This window comes from Danio rerio, chromosome 20 (genome assembly GCF_052040795.2).
Source record: "Danio rerio strain M-AB ecotype USA chromosome 20, GRCz13ab, whole genome shotgun sequence".
Taxonomy (NCBI): Eukaryota; Metazoa; Chordata; class Actinopteri; order Cypriniformes; family Danionidae; genus Danio; species Danio rerio.
In genome coordinates, this window is record NC_141040.1 from 47,147,814 (window position 1) to 47,171,904 (window position 24,091).

Sequence of the window (24,091 nt, forward strand, 5' to 3'; positions counted from 1 at the left end):
CAGGTGTCTGGCAAACCCTCCAGGCTGGAGATGATCAGGTGGCTCTGATGCAACGGGGTAAAATTACTGATCAGAAACAAAGCTTTCAGACTGGCCGCTCATCTTTTCTGACACTGGAAGACTCGGGTGAATGATGGATCCACTGCTGCTGTGTGTTTTCATGCTGTTTCAGACACTGTGAACTAATGCTGGAAGTTAATACAAGACACTGCAGGTTTTAATTACAAGTTTCCTTTAATTTGTCATTTAAAACATCACAGCAGATGTAATGCAGATATACATAAAAAAAAAAATAAATAAATATATATAGAAATTATGATCTTCTAGCAGCAGAAAAAACCCAAATAAAGAGTCAAATAAATCAATAAGCTTTTGTTATATCATATATTTATTCATTTATTTCCTCAAAATTCTACACACCATACCCCATAATGACAATGTGAAAAAAGAGTTTTTGAAATGGTTGCAAATTTATTAAAAATAAAAACCTGAAAAATCACATGTACATCAATGTTCACAGCCTTTGGCGTGAAGCTCTAAATTGAGCTCAGGTACATTCTGTGTCCACTGATCATTCTTGAGATGTTTCAGCAGCTTAATTGGAGTTCACCTGTGGTCAATTCAGTTGATTGGACATTATTTGAAAAGGCATACACCTGTCTAAGGTCCCAGGGTTGACAGTGCATGTCAAAGCACAAACCAAGCATGAAGACAAAGGAATTGTCTGCAGATCTCAGAGACAGGATTGTCTCGAGGCACAAGGCTGGGGAAGGTTACAGAAAAGTTTCTGCTGCTCTAAAAGTTCCACTGAGCACAGCGGCCTCCATCATGCGAAAGTGGAAGATGTTTAACCACCAGAACTCTTATTAGAGCTGGCTGGCCATCTAAGCTGAGTGATCTGGGGAGAAGGTCCTTAGTCAGGGAGGTAATCAATAAACCGATGTTCACTCTGTCTGAGCTCCAGCATTCTTCTGTGGAGAGAGGAGAACCTTACAGAAGAACAACCATCTGTGCAGCAATCCACCAATCAGACCTGTATGGTTGAGTGGCCAGACGGAAGCCACTCCCCGCCTGGAATTTGCCAAAAGGCATCTGAAGGACTCTCAGACCATAAGAAACAAAATTCTTTGGTCAGATGAGAATAAAATTTAACTAATGGCTAATGGCGTTATGTTTGGAGAAAACCAGGCACCGCTCATACCCAGGCTAATACCATCCCTACAGTGAAGCATGGCAGCATCATGCTGTGGGGATGTTTTTTCGACTGCAGGAACTAAAAGACTAGTCAGGATAGAGGGAAAGATGAATGCAGCAGGATAATGACCCAAAGCACGCTGCCAAAATATCAATGTAGTGGCTCCACAACAACTCTTTGAATGCCACTGAATGGCCCAGCCAGAGCCCAGACCTAAATCCTATTGAACATCTCTGGAGAGATCTGAAAATGGCTGAACACCGTCACTACCCATCCAACCTGATAGAGATTGAGAGGTACTGCAAAGAGGAATGGGCAAAAATTCCCAAAGACAGGTGTGCCAAGCTTTTGGCATCATATTCAACAGACTTGAGGATGTAATTGCGGCCAAAGGTGCATCAACAAAGTATTAAGCAAAGGCTGTTAATGCTTCTGTACATGTGATTTTTCAGCTTTTTTATTTTTAATAAATTTGCAACAATTTCATAAAATCTTTTTTCACATTCTCATTATGGGGTTTTGTTTGTAGAATTTTAAGGAAATAAATTAATTTAATCTATTTTGGAATAAGGCTGTAACATAAAGACAAATGGAAAAAGTAAAGCACTACTTTCCGGATGCACTCTATAAATATGAACCACATAAGCTTATTTATTTATTTACTTACTTTTTTATATATAACCCAACTCACATGAGAGAACTAATAAATAAAAACTTCAGTACATTATTACACAAAGTTGATATAATAGTTATGAATAGAATAAAAACATGAAATAATAATATTTATCATCATACTTCCACAGTTGATTGATTAAATTGAAGTGGAAACTTTTTTGTATTGCAAGTTTTTGAAATGTCATGTCTAAATATGCAAATAATGCATTAATGAATTAAATATGGTCTTATTTCTAGCACACTAATCTGAAAAGTGTATGAAGTCAGGATCAAAAAAAAAAAAAAAAACTAAAATCTTTATTTAAGTTTTGTGTTTTTTACAGAGGGCGTATTAGAGGTATAGTTTTGGGAGTATTGTTTTATTTACTCCATTAAAAAAAATGTAATTAAACAGCCGTAGAAGAAAATACAGTTCACAAGATTGTTTGTTGAATAAAATATTAATTAATAAAAATCAAATTAAAAAAAATATGGCATAATATGATGAACTGAAGACAAAAATAAAAATAAATAAATAAATAAATATATATATATATATATATATATATATATATATATATATATATATATATATATATATATATATATATATACATATATATATATATACATATATATATATATATATATATATATATATATATATATATATATATATATATATATATATATATATATATATATATATATATATATATATATATATAGGCCTTAAATACACCAAACTGTGAAATTTCATTTATATCTTCATAATAGTTTTTTCATGTTTCTAAAAAAATATATATATATACTGTATATATATATATATATATATATATATATATATATATATATATATATATATATATATATATATATATATTTTTTTTTTTTTATGAATACTGTATATATATATATATATATATATATATATATATATATATATATATATATATATATATATATATATATTTTTTTTTTTTTTTTTTTTTTATGAAAAAACTATTATGAAGACATAAATGAAATTTCACAGTTTGGTGTATTTAAGGCCTGCTGAAGTGGAGATGTAAGACTCAATGGGAGAAGAGCCTTTAAAAAGATTAGGACAAAAGAAAACACTTTAAAGAGTTTGCTTATGGTGGATGTCTCAGTGGTAAGCACTTTCGCCTCACAGCAAGAAGGTTGCTGTTGTAAGTCCTGGCTGGGCCAGTTGCCTTTTCTGTATGGAGTTTGCATGTTCTCCCCATGTTGGTATGGGTTTCCTCCAGGTACTTCGGTTTCCCCCATAGTCAAAAGACATGCGCTATTGGTGAATTGGATAAAGTAAATTGACGCGAATGAAAGTGTATGGGTGTGTCCCAGTACTGGGTTGTGGCTGGAAGGGCAGTCGCTGTGTAAAACATATGTTAGAATAGTTAGTGGTTTGTTTCAGAGGTTGCCACAGTGGAATGAAGTCAAAGCTGAAGGAAAACGAATGAATCAACTTCAAAATAATTTGACTAAGCATAAATTGCACATTATTCCATTGTTACGCACAATGTTACTGACCCCATCAGTAGAGACAAAAGTAACACAACAATATTTGCTAGATTCACAGGCTTAATCTTGTTTATTTTAAACATATCTGACTATGACCTTGTTAATGTTCACTGCAAGCATATTTTGTCCTTTATTTTTACAAAATAATAGTGTAAACTGCATTTTCATTTTAAATTTCCCTTTCATCAAATGTTTCAGAAGCAATCAATCAATGCAACATGTCACAAATTTTGACTATTTTTTATTATCATTGGCAATATGCATTAATCTTATAAACATATTAATCAAAACACTGAAAACTCTAATGTGGAAGTGAAAAATAAGGTAGCAGTGGGACATAAAAAACAGTGTTACGTTCGTCCGCACAGGAACTCTTGCCATTTAAACCTGAAAAACTCAGAGATTGCTTAAGGATGTGTTACTGCACTAAATAACCTGTCGAATAATCATTACTGTGACGCATAAAGAGAGAAGACTTAATTATAGAAAATAACTTACTTTCTGCACTTACAGTAAAAACTGAAATTCAGACCTAATCGCGGGACAGATTCCTGAAATGAGCTGATATTTGGCAGCTCCATCAAGGGTTGCATGCTGAATGTGCTGTTATAGCCTGGAAAGCAAATGTTGTCAGAGCTTTGAAAAAATCGATTTGTTACTTCCTTCCCACTTTACTGTCGTCCCCGCTCTCCCCTACTTATTTTGAGAAAATGTTCCTTAAAAATATGTATTGTCATTGAAATCTTAAGACAAAAAACACTTAACGAAAAGCCCAAAATCTGTAAATTGTCAGGTGTGTGTTAAAGAAGTGTTTATTGTGCATAGTCTCTGAATGGCGTAATTCACGCCACTGATTTCCTGTCATATGGTTTAACACATGCAGATCCATCAGACCTCGTTTTTTCATTCATGCATTTTCCTTCAGCTTAGTCTCTTATTTCGCCAACTGGCCCAGCCTGGACTCAAACGAGTGACCTTTTTGCTGTGGCAGTGCTAACCACAGAGCCACCATGCCGCTCCCTCCATCAGTCCTTTATATCTTAAGCTGAAGACAAAAAATATTGTATCTTTGTTTCTCATCTATTCGTGGATTCTTTTGTTAATGAAGGTCGTTATTGCCTCCAGGCTCATCAACAGCAAATGTAATTACCACAAGAGGAAAGGTAACATTGTGTTGTCTTGGAAACTCCTCATAAATCAATTATTCTCTTTTCACTCTCAAACGCTCCTGATAATGTGCTTAAAGAAACGTCAGTAAAACGACAGCGCCTCTCATTCAGGAAAAAAAGATATGGCATTAATGCAGTTTTTCAAGGTCTGGGATGCTTCACGTTTGAAAACAAAAGAGGATAAAAAATTCAAATGTAAGCTCAGTTTACATTGTAAATAATATAATTGCTTGCACTGTAGCAGGGTGTAAAAGAAAATAAATGAATGTCCTATATTGAATAAATATTAAATAAAAGGTTAACTGATCTGAAATAAATAAAACTGTATTTTTTATCAGACCTGTAAAACCCAACAGTCAACTTTATCAAATGAAATGAGTGTAGTTAACTTGAAATTGACTGAAAGTTAATTCTACTCATTCAAAAAAAATGTTGAACTGTTGAAGGTAATGAGTTAATTAAATAGCTCATTACTTCAACTTAAATGGTGTAAGTTCACATTACTCATAGATTAGTTTAACTCAAATCGGCAATCGATATCCTCAAACGGTTTAAGTTGCCTTAACTTATTGAGTTGTACAGTTTGAGTTCTCTTTATTTATTGGCTTTTACTGTGCTCAAATTGCTTTGTTTACTCAAATGGATTAAGTTCACAGTACTCATTGGGATTCATTTTTGAACTTAAAGGGTTTGTTGCAATCGGTTTCCTCAAACGGTTTGAGTTGCCTAAACTTTTACAGTGAACTAGTCGTTTCTTATTTCTTTATTTTATCTAAAATATATAAAGCAAAAACTTTAAATAAATTACTGCAAAAAAAAGGATCCATAGTATGCAAAATAAGTTATAACAATACATATAATACAAAATATAAAATATTTTATTCAAAATCTATAAATTATGTAGGCGTATTTACAAAGAAATAAATACAAATGATAATGCTAAACTAAAAATAAAAACAATTGAACATTTTTAATACAAACATATTTAATAATAGTTTTAAAAAGTATAATAATTAAAAAATTACAAATTTTAAAACTTGTTTTTTTCTTTTTTTTCTTTAGTGTATCTAAAATGACAAAATATAAAGCTAAAGAATGACTCAATAAAAATGTATTCTATGAAATAAATAATAAACAATAATAATAATACATGTAGTAATAATAATAATACATGTATGTTTATAAAAAATATATGGGCACTATTTAAAAAGGAATTAATACAAAATATTAATGAAAATATAATGCAATAATAATGAAATTTGACCTTTGGTGAAATTTGAAATAATGCTTAGATTTTTTTTTATTAACAAGTTGTTTTTATATATATTTTTTTACTTTAAAGTAACAATAAATAAATAAAATAAAATACTGTATAAAAATAATAATACATGCCAAATTTATTCGTAAAAACTATATATGTATATCTACAAGGAAATTAACACAAATGATAATGCAAAAAACAACAATGAAATAAAACAATAATGAAAACAATTTCAAATATTAATAAAAAATATGTTGCAATAATAATGGAAAAAATATAATATGTTTTTAATAATAATTTTAGACTTTAGTAATTAGAGAAGCAATTATTTTTTATACCAACAAGTTGTTTTAAGCAAAAAAATTAATAATACACACAAAATACATTTATGAAAACTATATAGGCGTATTTTAGAAAAGATAATATAAATGATAATGCAAAAAATATTAAAACAAATATTTTGCATTAATAATTTAAAATAAATTAAATCATAATTTTAAAAACTAAATATTTTAGACCTTTGTAATTAGAGAAGTGCTTTAAATGAGCTGTATTATAAAGTGCCATATAATTTATTATATTTGGGTTTCTGTCTAAAGTAAAGAAGTTAAGAAGATGTGTGTCGTCTCTGTGTAAAAGAACAGCCTCTAGAGGGCTGTACACACACAACACACCTCATCACACATCACTACATCACTTTCAACTTATGCTCAAAAGTCTGACACCACCTAAGAAAATCAGGACAATACAATGAAATACAATACTATATATACATGTTGTTTTTAAATAGAGAAAACATTTTACAAATAACTTTTATTTTAAATCTTGGGCCTTTATCTTAAAACTCAAAATGACTAGAAGCCGTCCATATTTAATTGATTTGAATACTATTTTGTCTGTTAATATCTATGAGTTTTCAAATGTACTTTTTAACACAAAAAGAGGCTAGACAAATCATGAACCTCTTTTATTATTATTATCTTTATTTTTTTTATTATTCAAATAGCCAAATTCTGACTGAGCAAAGTTGAATGTGCTGGCCAGTTTGTTATTTGCCTAAAAATGACAATAGGTTAGTATTTTTTTTTCTAATAATATATGATGTAATGAATTTGTATTTAAAAAATAAGTATTTAAAATTTTTCTTTATTCTGAATATTTAGGAAATATTTTTAGTACATCTAAAAGTGTGGTTATGATGACCACCCAACAAACCAATCCAGCTAAAAACAGTGCTTGAATTGTCACTAAAATGCAATATTTAAATCTCATAATTGAATAGAAAATGAAGCAAATATCTGCAAATAGTGCATATTTTGAGAAAAACAATTCACATAGCTGACTAAAAGCCCGAGTATTGTATTAATGTTCTGCATATCCCTAAACCTACCCAATACCTGAATCCAGGAAGTATATATTATATATAATATACAGTTGAAGTCAGAATTATTAGCCCCCCTGAATCTGTAGACCACTTGTTTATATTTCCCCAATTTCTGTTTAACAGAAAGACAATTTTTTTCAACCCATTTCTAAACATAATAGTTTTAATAACTAATTTCTAATAACTGATTTATTTGATCTTTGTCATGATGACAGCAAATAATATTTTACTTGATATTTTTCACAACACTTCTATACAGCTTACAGTGACATTTAAAGGCTTAACCAGGGTAATTAGGTTAACCCTAGGCAGGTTGGGGTAATTGGGCAAGTTATTGTATAATGATGGTTTTTTTATTGACAAAAAATATAGCTTAAAGGGAGTAATAATTTTCTCCCTAAAATGAAGTTTAAAAAATTTAAAACTTCTTTTATTCTAGCCGAAATAAAAAAAGACTTTCTCTAGAAGAATAAATATTATCAGGCATACTGTGAAAATTTCCTTGCTCTTTTAAACATAATTTGGAAAATATTTTAAAAAGAAGAAAAAAATTCGAAGGAGGCTAATAATTCTGACTTCAACTGTATATAGATCTATTTGAAATGAATGAATAATTTCAGCATGAATTTGGATGAAAATAGGATGATTTTGTAGAGGAGTGCATCTGCACTAAATGTAATAAACCAAATCACAAGCTATGATTAATACAGTAAATAAAAAGTTACTTAAAATAAAATAATTACTTTAGTAAAAATAAATAAAGGCTTTATGGCTTTTAAGAGAGTCTAACAGTTTAAATAATTAAATGTAAAATAAATAAGACTGTATAAACCATTTTAAGGGATGTAAAAAATAACAATGGTCTTACTTTATTGCCAGTATTACATTTTTGATTTCCACAGCTTCCAAGAATCTTAAAGGCCTACATATTGATAAATAATGTTATGGTAGCTGTTTTAACAGTAAGTAATGATTGAGTTGCCTCTTGTTACAGTAATTAAATGATTTGACAACAAGCAGGAAATGTTCATAGGCCAGTGACACTTGAAGTGACTAAACTTTAAACTGGCTTGACGTATACACAGGCCTAAAAACACATGCAAACTATACATATTTGGGTAACTTGATGGTTAAACTTTGATATTACACCACAATCAGGTGTGTTTTTAAGTTAGGGATGCGAGGATTAACTGGTTTCACTTTTAACCGCGATTTATTTCATCAAAGTTAATTAATCGTACAGGCTTCTCAACACCACGTTTCTGCATGGAATAAAACTGCAGCAACTAAACAAAATGATGCCAACTGTGCGCTAGTCTGTACACCAAGATTAATAACCACGCACACTAGATTAACTATAACTGAGGCTATTAACCAAGGCAAGCTCGTGCAAGTTCATTATTTCCAATGGAGGGACGCACAGGTGACACAACACGCTCATGATTTTCAGGCGCACCTAGTTGAGATGACAGGGGGCTTTTGTGACTGCAGGAATTGCAAACGGCTAAAGTTTGAGGAAGAAGCAATGGAAAGTACACAGATTTGCAAACCCACTTAAAGTTACAAATAATGGCGCTGATGAGAGCGATCATGTGGCGAATACCAGCCGAGATTAACCGAGTGTTTTCGGAGAGAGTGCTGAAAGTTTAACAGATTAGAGTTTTCATACTGCACGCAGAAGCAGTGCTTCAGCACGAGCATGAGTGTCGTTAAAGCAGCAGTGGCGTGATAGTTTCACCGCTGGTTGTATTTTTGCCGGTGCATTGATAATGACCAAAAACACATTAAATGAGCAATTTTAACCTATAAATGCATCGATAATATTTGCTGATTTTAGTATATTCAATTAAATGAATTTAAACAATTAGAACAGCAGCAAATATTTAGTTGGACCCAAACTACAAAAAACGAAATTTAAAACAATTTTAAACTAGTTATAAGCTAGTGGGGTTTTGAAATCAATTAATGCAAATAATCGAGATAACTGTAAAACCGTGAATTCTTAGACTGTAATCGTACAACCAAAATTTATAATCGTTGCATCCCTATTTTAAGTCCTGCTCAACTGTAATCCAGACCTGACATTGCAGATCCTGTTATGTGACTATTGCGGATGTGCACATTGCGATGTCGATATATTGTGCAGCTCTAGTTAGGACAACATTTAGCTCATTTTAATGAAGTAGTTTGAAGAAGCAGCAATAGTCATTTTTTACAGTCTGTATAATTGTCTGTCCACGTGGCGTGATTCAGCATGTCGAGTCAGTGGCTGTAGATCGTCTCTCCTTTCTTTCTTTTCTAATCATAAATCCAATTACACAGGATTACCAGGACAAGATTCCCATCCTGCAACACATCGGGGTGTAGAAAGAAAGAGAGAGTGAGAGAGAATGGCAGCAAACGTCTGCATTTCCCCAGAAGACAAACAAGACGCCTGAAACAGGTAATGATCAACTATGTCCCTGTAGAGTTTTACTGCGTAATCGCCGCTGGTGTCATCTTTAAGGGAAAGTGAGTGGCGTATGCAGTGTATCAGTGCGTCAAGAGCTTTGTATGTAGTTAGCAGAGCCTCTCAGGTGAGACGTTGTGATGCATGAGGTTCGTGTAAATCAAATGCCCTCCAAACAAACAAACAAACAAACACATGTATGCTCAGATTTCATGCTTCTCATCAAAATGTCACTTCGAGGACGTTGAGTGCTTTATCAATGTGATTCATTCTGCGTTCAGTGGCTCTCAGGCTTTGCTCTGTAATGTGCTTTGGTGTGTTCAGTGGATCTGCTGCACTTTTAGATGGTTTGGCATTGATTGGTCGGGTCAGATATTCAAGGCACTTCTTGTATATTGTGTTTTGCCTGTGTTTAATTCTTTGCAGGGACTTGAGGAGGTGGTGTTTCTTGCTGAATAAAATGACAGATTCTATGTTGTCTTTTTTCAATTTCCAGCAATATTTACACTCTAAAAAAAGATGTTTGCTGTTTGTTCAAACAACTTATTTAACGTGAGCTGAAACAACACAGTTCTTGAGGGTTTTTTGAGACAACTTAATTGTTTTACGTTCAATCCACTTTAATTTGCAAAAACTAATAATTTAACTTAATTCCTTCATGTTGACCCAACACTAATCGTTTGTGTGGAACCCAGTAATTACTAGTGTCTAAACAGAGATTATTGGGAGATTTGATAAATGATATTTATATGGATTGTAATAGCCAGGTTGATGTCAATATTTTTATATTATTTTGATGGTTGAAATGTTGTTCAATTGATAACTAAAAGTACTATAATTCCTGCCAAATTTATGTTTCTGATTATATTTCTGATGCTTTATTATCCTTAACTTTCACGGGACTTCTCGTGAGGAGAGTAGTGTTGAAGCAGGTATTGGAGAAACATTGTTCTTCTGCCAGTTTTAAAGAAAATCTGTGTCTAAGCGCTGTAGTCATTTCATTTTAAATAAACTTGGGTTTGTTTATGGATTTCTCGGACATTGTGACAAGTAAGAATCCAACTTTCCTTCCAAAGCAAAGTAAGATATAGTTTGCAGATACAGCGGGAAAAATACAACAAATACAAAATTGAAAACGTCACCATTTTTCTCAGAAACACTCCCAGGAAAATACATGATGTGTTCAATACTGATTTTCCACGCTGTACATTCTAGTAGTCTGTGCTCGTCTTATAAACTACTATGTAAATATAATTCATTTCCATTTGTTCATCAATTATCTAAGTAAATCTGAGCTGCTTTTTGGAGAAGGGTATTTAAATGGAGGTCGGAGCCAGCTCTAAATGGGCTGGTCAACTCTGAGTGGGTGGGAGTTGAGCTTCAAGTGAGCTGTACACACCTTCTGGAGTTTTCATTTATTTGATGTCCAACCTATTGTGTTTTATTAATGTTTAAACCTACCATTCCCCAAACTAGTTGGCCCATGGTAACCTTTGATTTGGTCCACTATCCCATTTGAGAAGTAAGGGAGGACTGGGGGTAATGTCGGGGGTATTGCCTTTTGTACATATCGTCATTTCTAATGTTTTCATGAACTTTCGTTTGTTTGTTTTATTGTTAAGCTACAAAAAGGCTCATTTAAATTAAGTATTGTGAATGAATGAATCTGATTCTTTTTAAATGAACATACTGCTGCTCAATGAATAAACCACAATTCAGAAGTCCTCAGCGAGCAAATCAAGGCAAAGGCAGGATTGACTAGTGTATTCAGCATTAAACTTCATTATAGTGTTATAAATGGAATTCTTATGTTTCATTATAATGCGTTAATTATAAAATGTAAAAAATATTAAATACATTAGTAATATAATTCAAGTCATGTTTTCTATTTATTTTGGAGACTGGTGGAGCTGCGCATTGATGCATTTGCTCTTCAGTGTTTGAACTTTCAGCAGTGTTTAAACTACACTAACTGAACTTAAACTAAACGTCATCTATGTAAACTGGACTTTCAGTTTACTAGAACTTCTATGTTAAACTACTTTGACACAATCTACATTCTAAAAGTGCTATTGAAATAAAGATGAATTGAATTAATTAAGGAAATGATCCATGTTAATGTTTATATATACCTTCGGCCCACAGCCCTCAATCTAGTTTGTTTTTTGGCTCTTCATAAGAAAAATATTTTGCTTATAAAAACTTTGCTTTTTTGAGGTCATTAAAAAATCTGATAAGTCAACTAAAATAAAAAAAATCAGAGCGCTCTTTTTCTGTCATGTTTAGTCCAGATTATAAGGAAACAAATGTTTGAAAACCTCTGTTACATTCACCCCCTAAACCTAACTCCCATCCCGAGCCCCTAGTGTAACCCACCTGTCCAGACCACACTCAAGCCATTGGGATCGAACCAGTATTTCTTTGCACGGGAGTTGATTGCTCTAATAAGGAGGCTAAAAACCATGGCCTCTAGCATCTGTAGCTAGAGCACCTTTAGAGGTCAGAGGAATGAGGTTTACCTGCATAAAGTCCTTTGAATAAATGGAATATTGAGTAGGGGGTGGGGCTTACTTTTTGCACATCATTTCCCTATAGCAAACTAAATGTAGAGGGGCGTGGTTAAGAATATTGTGGCTGAAGTCATAAAACTGACACTGCTGAAGCAAATGTTCATAATTTGATTGAAGATTACAAAAAAAAGTAAATAAAAATCAGTGGATTAGCATACTTTTTCATCTAAAGAATAACATTGCACTAGCAAAATAAACATTGTACATTTTGAATTCATGCGGATTTGAGTTAAAGTCCACATGAACCGGAAGCTGCGGCCGCTTTTTTTAATTCATATTGTGACGCAGTTCCTAGAAAACCGGAATATTAAATGAAAAAAGAGTGGGTGTGGCTTGTTTTTTCTTCTGCAAGATGATTGGATGTAGGAAAGTAGGCATTTCATTCAGAAAGATTGGGGGGAGAGTTATTTTAACGGGCAGTTGAAGGGGCGTGGTTAAGTATGTTAACCACGCCCAATACCTCAGATAGACGTAATCTGTGAATTTAAGTGAAAACAGACAGGAAGTGCATTTTCAGATTTAAATTTTCGATTACAAGAGCAAACTTTTTTTGTTCTTAATGACATGCACAGATGAATTGTTCACCACAAAACTAGCAATGTGAGCTAACAAAATCAATATGATTAGTATTTATTCCATGTGCACTTTAAAACAACCCAGCACTTTAAATGTGTGTTTTTAACCAATGTGTTTGATGGATTTTAAGTAAACGTGTGCCGATAATGAAAGCAGAAATCTACTGCAGCTATTTTTAGAAGCTGGAGGTTAAATACTTTCACTTCTGCCTTGTTCTTGAACCCACATAAGCACAAAGAAAAGTGTCCCAGCTGCGAAAGCACCTTAACCCGTGCCTTAATCAGCAGAAGCAGGTGACCTCCAGTAAGAGCAGAGACATGACTGGACATGCCTAGTGGGATTTACTTCAAATATCACACCGAGGTTTAATGGCAGATCATGTAGTTTAGTCCTCTTTCAGCGTGATTTGTGACAGCCTGACCTATAGTTCACTAAAATGTCACAACAAAATAAAAGACCTCCTCTGACTTTTTCACAACCTTTTCTAGTGACGTGGGAACTGCGTGTGGGTTGCAGCACTAGGGTATAATGCTTAAAAAGCTCCTATAACCCTTGTTTTATTGCTTTGGGCCCCAGAAGTGGTGATTCACTGTACTGTCTCATAAGTTTGCATAAGAATGTTTCAGTACGAATATGAAAATGAGCTTCTTTATACCTCTAATATTAAAAATAATCATCATCACTTTTTTTCATCGTGGCATAGATTCAACAAGGTACTGGAAATATTCCTCAGAGAATTGGTCCATATTGACAGTTGCTCCAGATTTGTCAGCTGCACATCCATGATGCGAATCTCCCGTTCCACCACATACCAAAGGTGCTCTATTGAATTGAGTTTTGGTGACTGTGGAGGTTCATTGTCATTTTCAAGAAAAAAGGCTGAGATGATTTGCGCTTTTTGACATGGCGCGTTATCCTGCAGGAAGTAGCCATCAGAAATTTGTTACACTGTGGTCATAAATAAATGGATGTGGTGGTGTAGGCTGTGGTGTTGACACAATGCTCGATTGGTACTGGGCTCAAAGTGTGCCAAGTAATATCCCCCACATCATTACACCCCCACCACCACCAGCCTGAACTGTTGATATAAGGCAGGATGGATCCATGCTTTCATGTTGTTGAGGCCAAATTCTGACCCTAACATCCGAATGTTGCAGCAGAAATTGAGACTCATCAGATCAGGCAACGATTCTAAAAATCTGCTATTGTCCAAGTTTTGGTGAGCCTGTGTGAATTGTAGCCTCTGTTTCCTGTTCTTAGCTGACAGGAGTGGCACCCGGTGTGGTCTTCTGCTGCTGTTGAAAATCTGCCTCAAGGTTTAAATGTTGTGCATTTGGAGATGCTCTTCTGCGTACCTCGGTTGTAACGAGTGGTTATTTGAGTTACTGTTGCTTTTACTATCCACTCGAACCAGTCTGGCCATTCTCCTCTGACCTCTGGCATCAACAAGGCCTTTGCGCCCACAGAACTGCCGCTCACTGGACACTTTCTCTTTGTCAGACCATTCTCTGCAAACTCTAGTGTGAAAATCCCAGTAGATCAGCAGTTTCTGAAATGCTCAGACTAGCCTGTCTGGATTCAACAATAATGCCACATTCAGTCACTTAAATCACCTTTCTTCCCCATTCTGATGCTCGGTTTGAACTGCAGCAGATCGTCTTGACCATGTCTACATGCTAAATGCATTGAGTTTCTGCCATGTGATTGGCTAATTAGAAATATGCGTTATTGAGTAGATGAACAGGTGTATCAAATAAAGTGGCCAGTTAGTTTATAAAGATATATAGGTAAGTATTAGATAAAGAAATGAATGTTTTTGTGGTTATATGTTATAAATAAATAATCATGAAATAAATGTCTATCCTTTTGTTTTTATACATGTATATTTTTTGTATATTTATGCTATAATTATTGCTATAGACTATTTCAATGTGGTGGTCATTAGCCCATGAACTTTCCTGCTTGTTTTTACCTTTGGCCCACAGCCCTCAATCTAGTTTGTTTTTTGGCTCTTCATAAGAAAAATATTTTGCTTATAAAAACTTTGCTTTTTTGAGGTCATTAAAAAATCTGATAAGTCAACTAAAATAAAAAAAATCAGAGCGCTCTTTTTCTGTCATGTTTAGTCCAGATTATAAGGAAACAAATGTTTGAAAACCTCTGTTACATTCACTAAACCTCACCCCCATCCCGAGCCCCTAGTGTAACCCACCTGTCCAGACCACACTCAAGCCATTGGGATCGAACCAGCATTTCTTTGCATGGGAGTTGATTGCTCTAATAAGGAGGCTAAAAACCATGGCCTCTAGCGTCTGTAGCTAGAGCACCTTTAGAGGTCAGAGGAATGAGGTTTACCTGCATAAAGTCCTTTGAATAAAGGGAATATTGTGTAGGGGGGTGGGGCTTACTTTTTGCACATCATTTCCCTATAGCAAACTAAATGTAGAGGGGCTTGGTTAAGAATATTGTGGCTGAAGTCATAAAACTGACACAGCTGAAGCAAATGTTCATAATTTGATTGAAGATTACAAAAAAAAAAGTTAATAAAAATCAGTGGATTAGCATACTTTTTCATCTAAAGAATAACATTGCACTAGCAAAATGTATATTTTTTGTATATTTATGCTATAATTATTGCTATAGACTATTTCAATGTGGTGGTCATTAGCCCATGAACTTTCCTGCTTGTTGTCAATCCATTTCATAACTGTAGCAAGAGGCAATTTAATCAAAACTTAACGTTAAAACGACTATCACACCATTACTTATCAACAAGTGGACCTTTTTGAATTCTAAAAAAGTAAAACAGGATATATGTTAGCATGCTATTGTGACTATTGTTACGGTTTACTTCCCTCAAAATGGTCTATAGAGGCTTTTTGTGCTTTTAAAATATTTCAGGAAAAGAAATTTAGACTCATTTATGTATTAATTTATTATTCAGCCTACTGTGATGTTTTTTCTCTTTTCTTAAAATATTTCCCAAATGATGTTTAACAGAGCAAGGAATTTTTCACAGTATTTCCTATAATATTTTTTCTTCTGGAAAAAGTCTGATTTGTTTTATTTTGGGTAGAATAAAAACCGTTAAAACAAATTATGCCCTCTTAAGAATGATATTTACATTTTTCATTGTTGGTGTTTTTCTTACTTTTTGTGCTTTTATTGAATTACAGTTATATTTTAAAATTTTGGCTGATAAAGCAAAACTTTAAATTTGTGTATATATTCTAGCAGGCACACAACATCATATAACGTTGATCTTTAGTTCTACTTTGGTTGCGATGTCAGGTGACCAAAATTTACCATCAATTTGTTGTCTAATACTAAAGTCAACTGACATCTAATACTAGCGTCATCTGCCGTTGATATTTGGTTGATTTTAGACTGTAGCATTAACTAACTAAATCCAACATCATTCTAACGTCATAGTATGACATCCATAGCACATCAAAGTCTAACATCAGTAGACATTTAGGTTTGGTTGGTTTTATGTTGTGTTATTCCCTAATTAAAATTCAACGTCACTTTAATGTCATAATGTCACATCCATACAATGTTAAAAGCTAACAACATTAGCTGTTGATCTTTGGTTGATTTTATGTTGTGTCGTGAACTAAATAAAATTAATCTTGACGATGAAGTCTGACCCAAACTTACATCGAGTTCTGACATCAATTCGATTTTCATATACAACCAAAATTCAAAGTTAGTCTGACGTTGGAAACTGTCAATTTGACGTCTTTGTAACGTCTAGTGCGTGCTCACACTTGAAGTCAGAATTATTAGCCCCCCTTGTATATTTTCATCCCCAGTTTCTGTTTAACGGAGAAAAAAAAATTCAACACATTCCTAAACCTTCTCAAAAAGGCAAATCATTTTGACTTCTGTATATATTTATTTTTTAAATATATTTTTTGCCTACATTTGATGTGTATTTCCCCTCCAGGTGACCTGTCCCGTATTCCTGCGTGTCCTGCTCTTACCCAGGCCTGAGACTGGAGGTCCGAGAGCTGGTGCCCTGGCCTTCTCCCCCAGGGAAGAGGAGTCAGCCGAGCCGACCACATGGAGGACAGGCCTCAATCTGCACTATTGCTGACTGTCCTGTTCCTGCTGACCCACGCCAGCGATGACCAGCACTCTCTGCACACGCATCAGGTCAGCACGGCTCAGTGTGGAGAATACAGCAATCAGGTGCTGGAGGACGGCATGTGCAGGCTGATGGCCACTTTGCCGCAGCTGGATGAGCAGCGCTGCCCTGACATGTTTCGCTGTACAGATGAGGTGTCATACTGGCTTCATGAGAACGAAGAGCGCAAACAGCAGATCCTAGCACTCAAGGAGACCGTTTCTGAATTGCAGGAGGAGCTGCGCAACCATCGACATCGAGTCAAAGTCTTAGAGCTGCAGGTGAGAAGCACTCAGCACTTTTATACACTATTGACCTTATTCTGCAGTGCAGGAGTGCGCTCGTTTTAGTGATTGTTGAGAAATTTTAGTCTCTAAAAAGTCGCTCGCCTAGTTGGCACTCCTTCTGATGTGTTAAACAGACTTGTAGTTCAGCCTCTGAAGCCACAAGTTGCTGAAAGTTGAGTTTAAAAACATCAAAGCGATTGTTCACACCTCTTAAGATTGACTCAGACATCTCCTTACATAGGTCATGCGGTGGCGCAGTAGGTAGTGCTGTCGCCTCACAGCAAGAAGGTCGCTGGTCATTAAATGTGGTAAAGTCGAACAAAACAAGGTAATTTAGCAACTTAACTGAGGCCACATAGTAGAGCCCTAAATAAACACTCTAAATCTATAAATCTATCCCTAAGACATGCACACTAGCGCCCCCTTTATATAAATGTTTTATGACTTCAGATTCAGCTGGCTATAGGAGAAATGACTAAACTGTTTTCATTTTCGGCAGCATGGTGACTCAGTGGTTAGCACTGTCACAATAAGAGGGTCGCTGGTTTGAGTCATTGCTGGGCCAGTTGGCATTTCTGTGTGGAGTTTGCATGTTCTCCCTGTTCGCGTGGGTTTGCTCCAGTATCCCCCACAGTCCAAAGACATGCGGACAAGGTGAATTGAATAAACTAAATCGGTCGCAGTGTATCAGTGTGTGTGTGTGTGTGTGTGTGTGTGTGTGTGTGTGTGTGTGAATGTGATAGTGTATGGGTATTTCCCAGTACTGTGTTGCGACTGCAAGGGCATCTGCTGTTTAAAGTATATGCTGGAATAGTTGGTGGTTGATTCTGCTGTGACGATCCCTGATAAATAAGAGACTAAGCTGAAGAAAACTGAATGAATTTATGGTTTGATATTTAAATATGATACAGCAGGCTTGAGGGGACAGGGAGACCAATGCCCGTCAAGGCCAGAGAGTGTTTAATAAAACAAGAACATTATTCACAGTATTGTCTAATATATTCTACTGGAGAGAAATTTTTTTCATATTATTTGCCTTCTTAAGAATTTGTTTTGATAAGCTACAGAACAAACCACCGCTGTCCGATGTCTTGCCTAGTTTAACTTTATATTTCACTTTAAGCTGAATACTAGTATCTTACAAAATATCTAGTCAAATATCATGTACTCTCATCTTGGCAAAGATCAAAGGAATCAGTTATTAGAAATCAGCTATTAGAAAAAATATAGTGTTTCAAAATGTGGTGTAATATTCTTTTCTCTGTTGAACTGCACTTGGGAAATACTTAAAGATAATATTCAAATTTCACATGATGTCTAAAATGATCAAACTAATCTTCAAATCGTAAAATAAAAACACTTGATCTTTATGAAACAGCTGTTATTTTATTCAGAAATGCTCGAAATGACAACATTTTCATTCACAATTGGAAGAAATGCCACAGACAGTTTACTGGATAAAAGCAAAAATTACATTTTAATTATATGTCAAGAGAAACTGAGAATAAAGATAAATATATATATAATTTTGAATAGGGCTAATTATATTTACCTTTAGTGGTTTTGCATTTCATTCATTCATTCATTTTCTTTTTGGCTTAGTCCCTTTATTAATCAGGAGTCACCATAGCGCCATGAACCGCCAACTTATTCATCATATCTTTTACGCAGCGGATGCCTTTCTAGCAGCAACCCATCACTGGGAAACACCTATACACTCCCTTTTGCACATACTCATACACTACGGACAATTAAGCTTACCCAAATTACCTATACCACATGTCTTTGGACTGTGGGGGAAACTGGAACACCCAGAGGAAACCTACGCCAACACGGGGAGAACATGCAAACTCCACACAGAAATGCCAACTGAGCCAGCCGGGACTTGAACCAGCAACCTTCTTGCTGTGAAGTGATCGCGCAACCCACTGCGCCTTTGTGATGTCCAAAATCATTTATTTATTCATTCATTTTCTTTTCAGCATAGTTCCTTTATTAATCTGGGGTCGCCTCAGCGGAATGAACCGCCAACTTATCCAGCACATGTTCTACACAGCGGATGTCCTTCCAGCTGCAACCCATCTCTGGGAAACATTCATACACACTCATTTACACTCGTACACTACGGATAATTTAGCTTACCCAATTCACCTGTACCGCATGTCTTTGGACTGTATAAGGTTGTATTAGATAATGTTAGTTAATGCATTTACTAACATACAAATGCAATTGGGATGGCACGGTGGCTCAGTGGTTAATCGATTGCAGGTTCGAATCCTGGCTGGGCCAGTTGGCATAAGCAAATAAGACAAGAGCAAATGTTAAACTATAATTAATAAATGCTCTACAAGTATGGTTCATATTTAGTTCATGTTAGTAAAGGCATTAACTAATGAAACCTTATTGTAAAGTTTCACCATAATTCTTATATAGTTATTACAGTTTAACTCATACTGGAGTAAGTGGGAAACACTCAGGCTGGTATCCAAATGCTCCAGAGTTAATCTGAGGATCAGAAAGCTTGACCCACAGGTCAGTGAGGGCATCAGGTGAATTCTTCACACACACACACACACACACACACACACACACACACACACACACACACACACACACACACACACACACACACACTCTTTAACAACATCGTAACATCACACCAACATGGGGAGAACATGGAAACTCCACACAGCCAAGCTGGGACTCGAACTAGCGACCTTCTTGCTGTGTGGCATCAGTGCTAACCACTGAGCCACCATGCTGCCTAAATAAAACAGTCATTCATTCATTAATTTTCGGCTTAGTTCCTTCGCCACAGCAGAATGAACCGCCAACTTATCCAGCACATTTTTACGCAGCGGATGCCCTTCCAGCCGCAACCCATCTCTGGGAAACATCCATACACAATCATTCACACTCATTCACACTCATACACTACTGACAATTTAGCCTACCCAATTCACCTGTACTGCATGTCTTCCGACTGTGGGGGAAACGGTAGCTCCTGGAGGAAACCAACGCAAACACAGGGAGAACATGCAAACTCCACACAAAAATGCCAACTGGCCCAACCAGGACTTCAAGCACCGACCCTCTTGTTGTGAGGCGACAGCACTACCTACTGCGCCACTGCGTCGCCTCTACATAAAACATGTCAAACTAAACAACTAATATTTCCTGTTTAATTTATAGTGGCTTTGACACAATCTACAATAAACAGCGCTACAGATATAAAGGTGACTTCACAGCATCATTAGCCATGTAACTGTACATCCACCTATCTGTTTATTCACATTTTGGAATATGAAGTTTAAAAATGCTTTGCAGAAATGCCAGGATGTGCATACATTTTGTAATTGTGCATTTACAGTTTTGCAAAGGGTGGCTGAATAACTACTGAGAGATTTCAGCTTCTGTCTGAGCTTTCACTGCCTTTCTACACCTCCCTTTCTTCATGTTTGCAATGCTTTTTCTCTGGATTATTTCATTTTATTACACATAACTTAATTTGTAAACTAATTAGTTTGGTTTTCTTTGCATATATAGATTTCTTTGGTTGTTACATTTTGTAAATGTGCATAAACAAATCTTATGCACACAACCAAGTAGGATTTTTTCTCTGAGAGAGCTTTGAATACGTCATGTTTTTTCCTGGGAATAATATTTAGGAGCTGTTGACATGGAAATGAACCAGATTTTGATAAAAAGTAAAACAATACAAACATAAAAACGAAACAAAATCTGAAAAATAAGTTATGTGTAATAACAATAAAATGACACAAGGAGAAAGTGCTGAACTACTGAACTGTATTTAATACTTTATATAAAAGGTTTTTTTTTAATGATAGCAGCTGAAACACACTCATATGGAGAATGAAGTCACATGAATTGCTCAGGTGTGAGTTTTTCACAGACTTCAACAGAGGGTAAAAATCTTGATGGTTCTGTGGGTCTCGTCTATCAAATCTGATCTTTAATTTGTATTTTATATTGGATTCAGATCAGGTGATTGGCTGGGCCATTCTACAGCTACAGTTTCCTTGGCTGTGTTTTAGATCATTGTCTGGGTGAAATTTCCACCCTGGTCTCATTTTTATTATCTGAGAATGTAGATGTTGGACTGAAGCAGCCAATGTTCATTCACACTGATGAAGGGCAGAGGGTTGCTGAAGAACCACTGAGAGATTTCAGCTGCTGTCTGGGCTTTCACTGCATTTCTACTCATCCCTTTCTTCATGTGTTTGATACGTTTTACCTTTGTCATTTCATTTTATTACACATAACTTATTTTGTAAACTAATTAGAATTGTTTTCTTTGCATATATGGATTTCTTTGGTTGCTTCCAACATCTGAGAAAATTTTCAAGTCAACAGCACCTTTCGAAATGTGTTTTCTGAGAAAAATGGTGACCCGTTCAATAGTAATTTTCCCTGCTGTAGCTACTGCTGTTTCTCTGTCCAGTAAGTGTCCTCTTTGAGTGGTTCAGTAAGTTTCTCTGGTCATCTCAGCTTGACAGTTTTCAGCCTAAAGTCTCCTTGACCCGGAGGCTAACAAGATTAGCAGAGAGGAGTCCTTACCTCTCTACACGTGCCTTCATTAGTATGAACCCTTAAGCTCTTGATGCTGTTAAAGAGGGGATGATTCACATCTCACACCCACACGACCAGATCCTGTCTGCTTTTCTCTCCTGGCTTCTTACCCACACACACACACACACACACACACACACACACACACACACACACACACACAAAATGCACTTGAGAAGCACTGGTTTTGTAGAGCTAACCGTAATTGACTTCTCTAAGTCACTTTTTTTGATTAGGAGTCGTGATGTTTGTCTTTTCTCTTTCACAGAGTGAAGAGAAGAACCGTAACAGTTCATCTATTGAGCAGAGATTGCATGAGCTGGAAAATCATTACGCTGAGGCTTCGACCCTCTTGCATATCCAGGGCTCCTTGATCTATGACCTCCAGGCCCAGATCCATAACCTATCCATGCTGGTGGAAAAAGTCAGACGTAACCCCGGCTGTATGATCAACATCGTGCGCACCAGCCCGCTCGTCAACGCACAGGAGGCCCTGCATCCCGGTAGGCCACGTCTGGGGGGATTTGGAAAAGCAGATCTATTATAAGACAACAGAATGTTGTTCAAGCTTGAAATACCTCATGATAATATTATTCCATGTTGTCAATTCACCTTGTTAAAGGGATCGTTCACCCAAAACTGAAAATTGTGTCTTCATTTACTCACCCTTCACAACCCCGTTTGAGTTACGTTCATCTGTCGAACACAAAAGAAAAGCATTTATCTGCTTGTTAAGTCATGACTTATGGATGAATACTGCTCCCGGTATTAAGAGAATATTTGTTTATGACCCCTTTTTGGTCCAACACAGGCTCATTGTGCATATGTACCCCTGTCTACATTTTTGGAGAGCATGAGTTATGTAACCAGAGTTACGTCTTGCTGCACTTTGTCTTTAAAACAAATTCTACAGGGCGGTATGATGCCGTCGATGGCTTCTGTTTCTTTTAGCTATACCAGCTGATTGATTACCTCAGTACGGAAGGCTTTCTGGTGTTATCAGTTGGCTCACCACGTATGCTGATGGACTTGGGATATAGAGCTAAGTTGACCGCATCAACGGGGTTCGAATCTGGTGAAGAACGGTTTCAGAAACCAGGTAAAACAAAAGCAAAAGATAAAGCAATAAACAACAGACTGCAAATGTGGTAAAATCACACAGCTGTGGCGGCTTTTACATTTTCTAGATTGCTTTTGAAAACACTATCGGTTGGGTTAAGGGAAAGGTGTGGGTCAGTCAGTCAGTTGACAGCAAGCTGGCCTGGTTGGCTGAAGTGTATATTGCACCCTCTGGTGGATTTATGTGGGAAGGGGATGCACAAGAGAAATTTGAGATCATCAAAGAGTGTTCACGGTGGTCTCTGAATTTGCAAATACAAAAAAAATTGCGAGCAGACGTACCTCTGTGTTTTGGTATCGCAAGAAATGTATACCTGGGTATGTGTCCGTAATGAGCCTGGGTTGTTTTAGTCATATCACACATTTAAATGATTTTTAAAAATAAAAACAGTGTGTATACATCAGTCTCTGGACCTGCTGCATCACAGACATCAATATTTTAACAATTTATTTAAAAAATAATCACTTTCTTACCATCTGACGGTTCTACTATATATGTTGCGATCAGGATTTTCGAAAGTATTACAGCACTTTGTAAATGTTTATTATTTCCATTTGTTAAGCCTCCCCATATCAGTTTGATAGAGCGATTGGATCTGGAAGCTGCTTTGCATGATGTCAGACTTAACAAACAGATACTATAGCTTGTGCCTCAGATACTAGCTATTAAAAAAGACTTCTGCATGAATTTGTTTTTTCAATAAAGATTTTTAAGATTTATGGTATAAATAGTATACATTGCTAAAAGAGTTTTGAAAATCTCATGAAGTGTCATCACAAAATCCTCATACAATACTTTCAGAGAGTAGTTTCAGAGGCCAAAAAATTATTTGCGTTTTTGATATTTATTTTTTTTTTTTACATTATTTTTCATATCGATTTACATCAATTACATCCATGATTTTATATACATTATGATGTATAATGTATGTATAAAAGCCCTAATATAAACAAAAATATGTTTTGTTCACGTTTTAGGAATACTAGTATCTTGAAAAATATCCAGTAAAATATTAATTTCTGTTATCATGGCAAAGATAAAAGAAATCAGTTAGAATTTAGCTATCAAAACTATTATGTTTAGAAATGTGTTGAAAAACAAAAACTTCTTTCTGTTAAACAGAAATTGTGGAAATAAATTTACAGGGGGGCTAATTATTCTGACTTTA

General features: G+C 35.3%; 2 protein-coding genes and 1 long non-coding RNA gene across 5 annotated transcripts in view; all 3 read left to right on the plus strand.

Annotated features, from left to right (window-relative positions):
• Window positions 1-24,091, plus strand: part of LOC147839443 (uncharacterized) — an 837,962-nt gene that overhangs the window by 593,954 nt on the left and 219,917 nt on the right. The gene's annotated exons all lie outside the window — the stretch shown is intronic.
• The window catches only part of efr3bb (EFR3 homolog Bb (S. cerevisiae)), a 1,037,141-nt gene that overhangs the window by 80,249 nt on the left and 932,801 nt on the right, over window positions 1-24,091 (plus strand). The gene's annotated exons all lie outside the window — the stretch shown is intronic.
• si:ch211-203k16.3 overlaps window positions 1-24,091 on the plus strand; it is a 37,865-nt gene that overhangs the window by 1,353 nt on the left and 12,421 nt on the right. Inside the window, exons 2-5 of one of the 3 annotated variants that reach the window (XM_087298894.1) lie at window positions 4-214; window positions 9,525-9,645; window positions 16,747-17,207; window positions 22,072-22,306. In XM_087298894.1, the coding sequence (XP_087155020.1) occupies window positions 16,863-17,207; window positions 22,072-22,306 (580 nt within the window). In that variant the 5' untranslated portion in view covers window positions 4-214; window positions 9,525-9,645; window positions 16,747-16,862. The remainder of the gene's footprint in view (window positions 1-3; window positions 215-9,524; window positions 9,646-16,746; window positions 17,208-22,071; window positions 22,307-24,091) is intronic. The other 2 variants (XM_087298896.1, XM_087298895.1) reach the window with 2 other exon arrangements.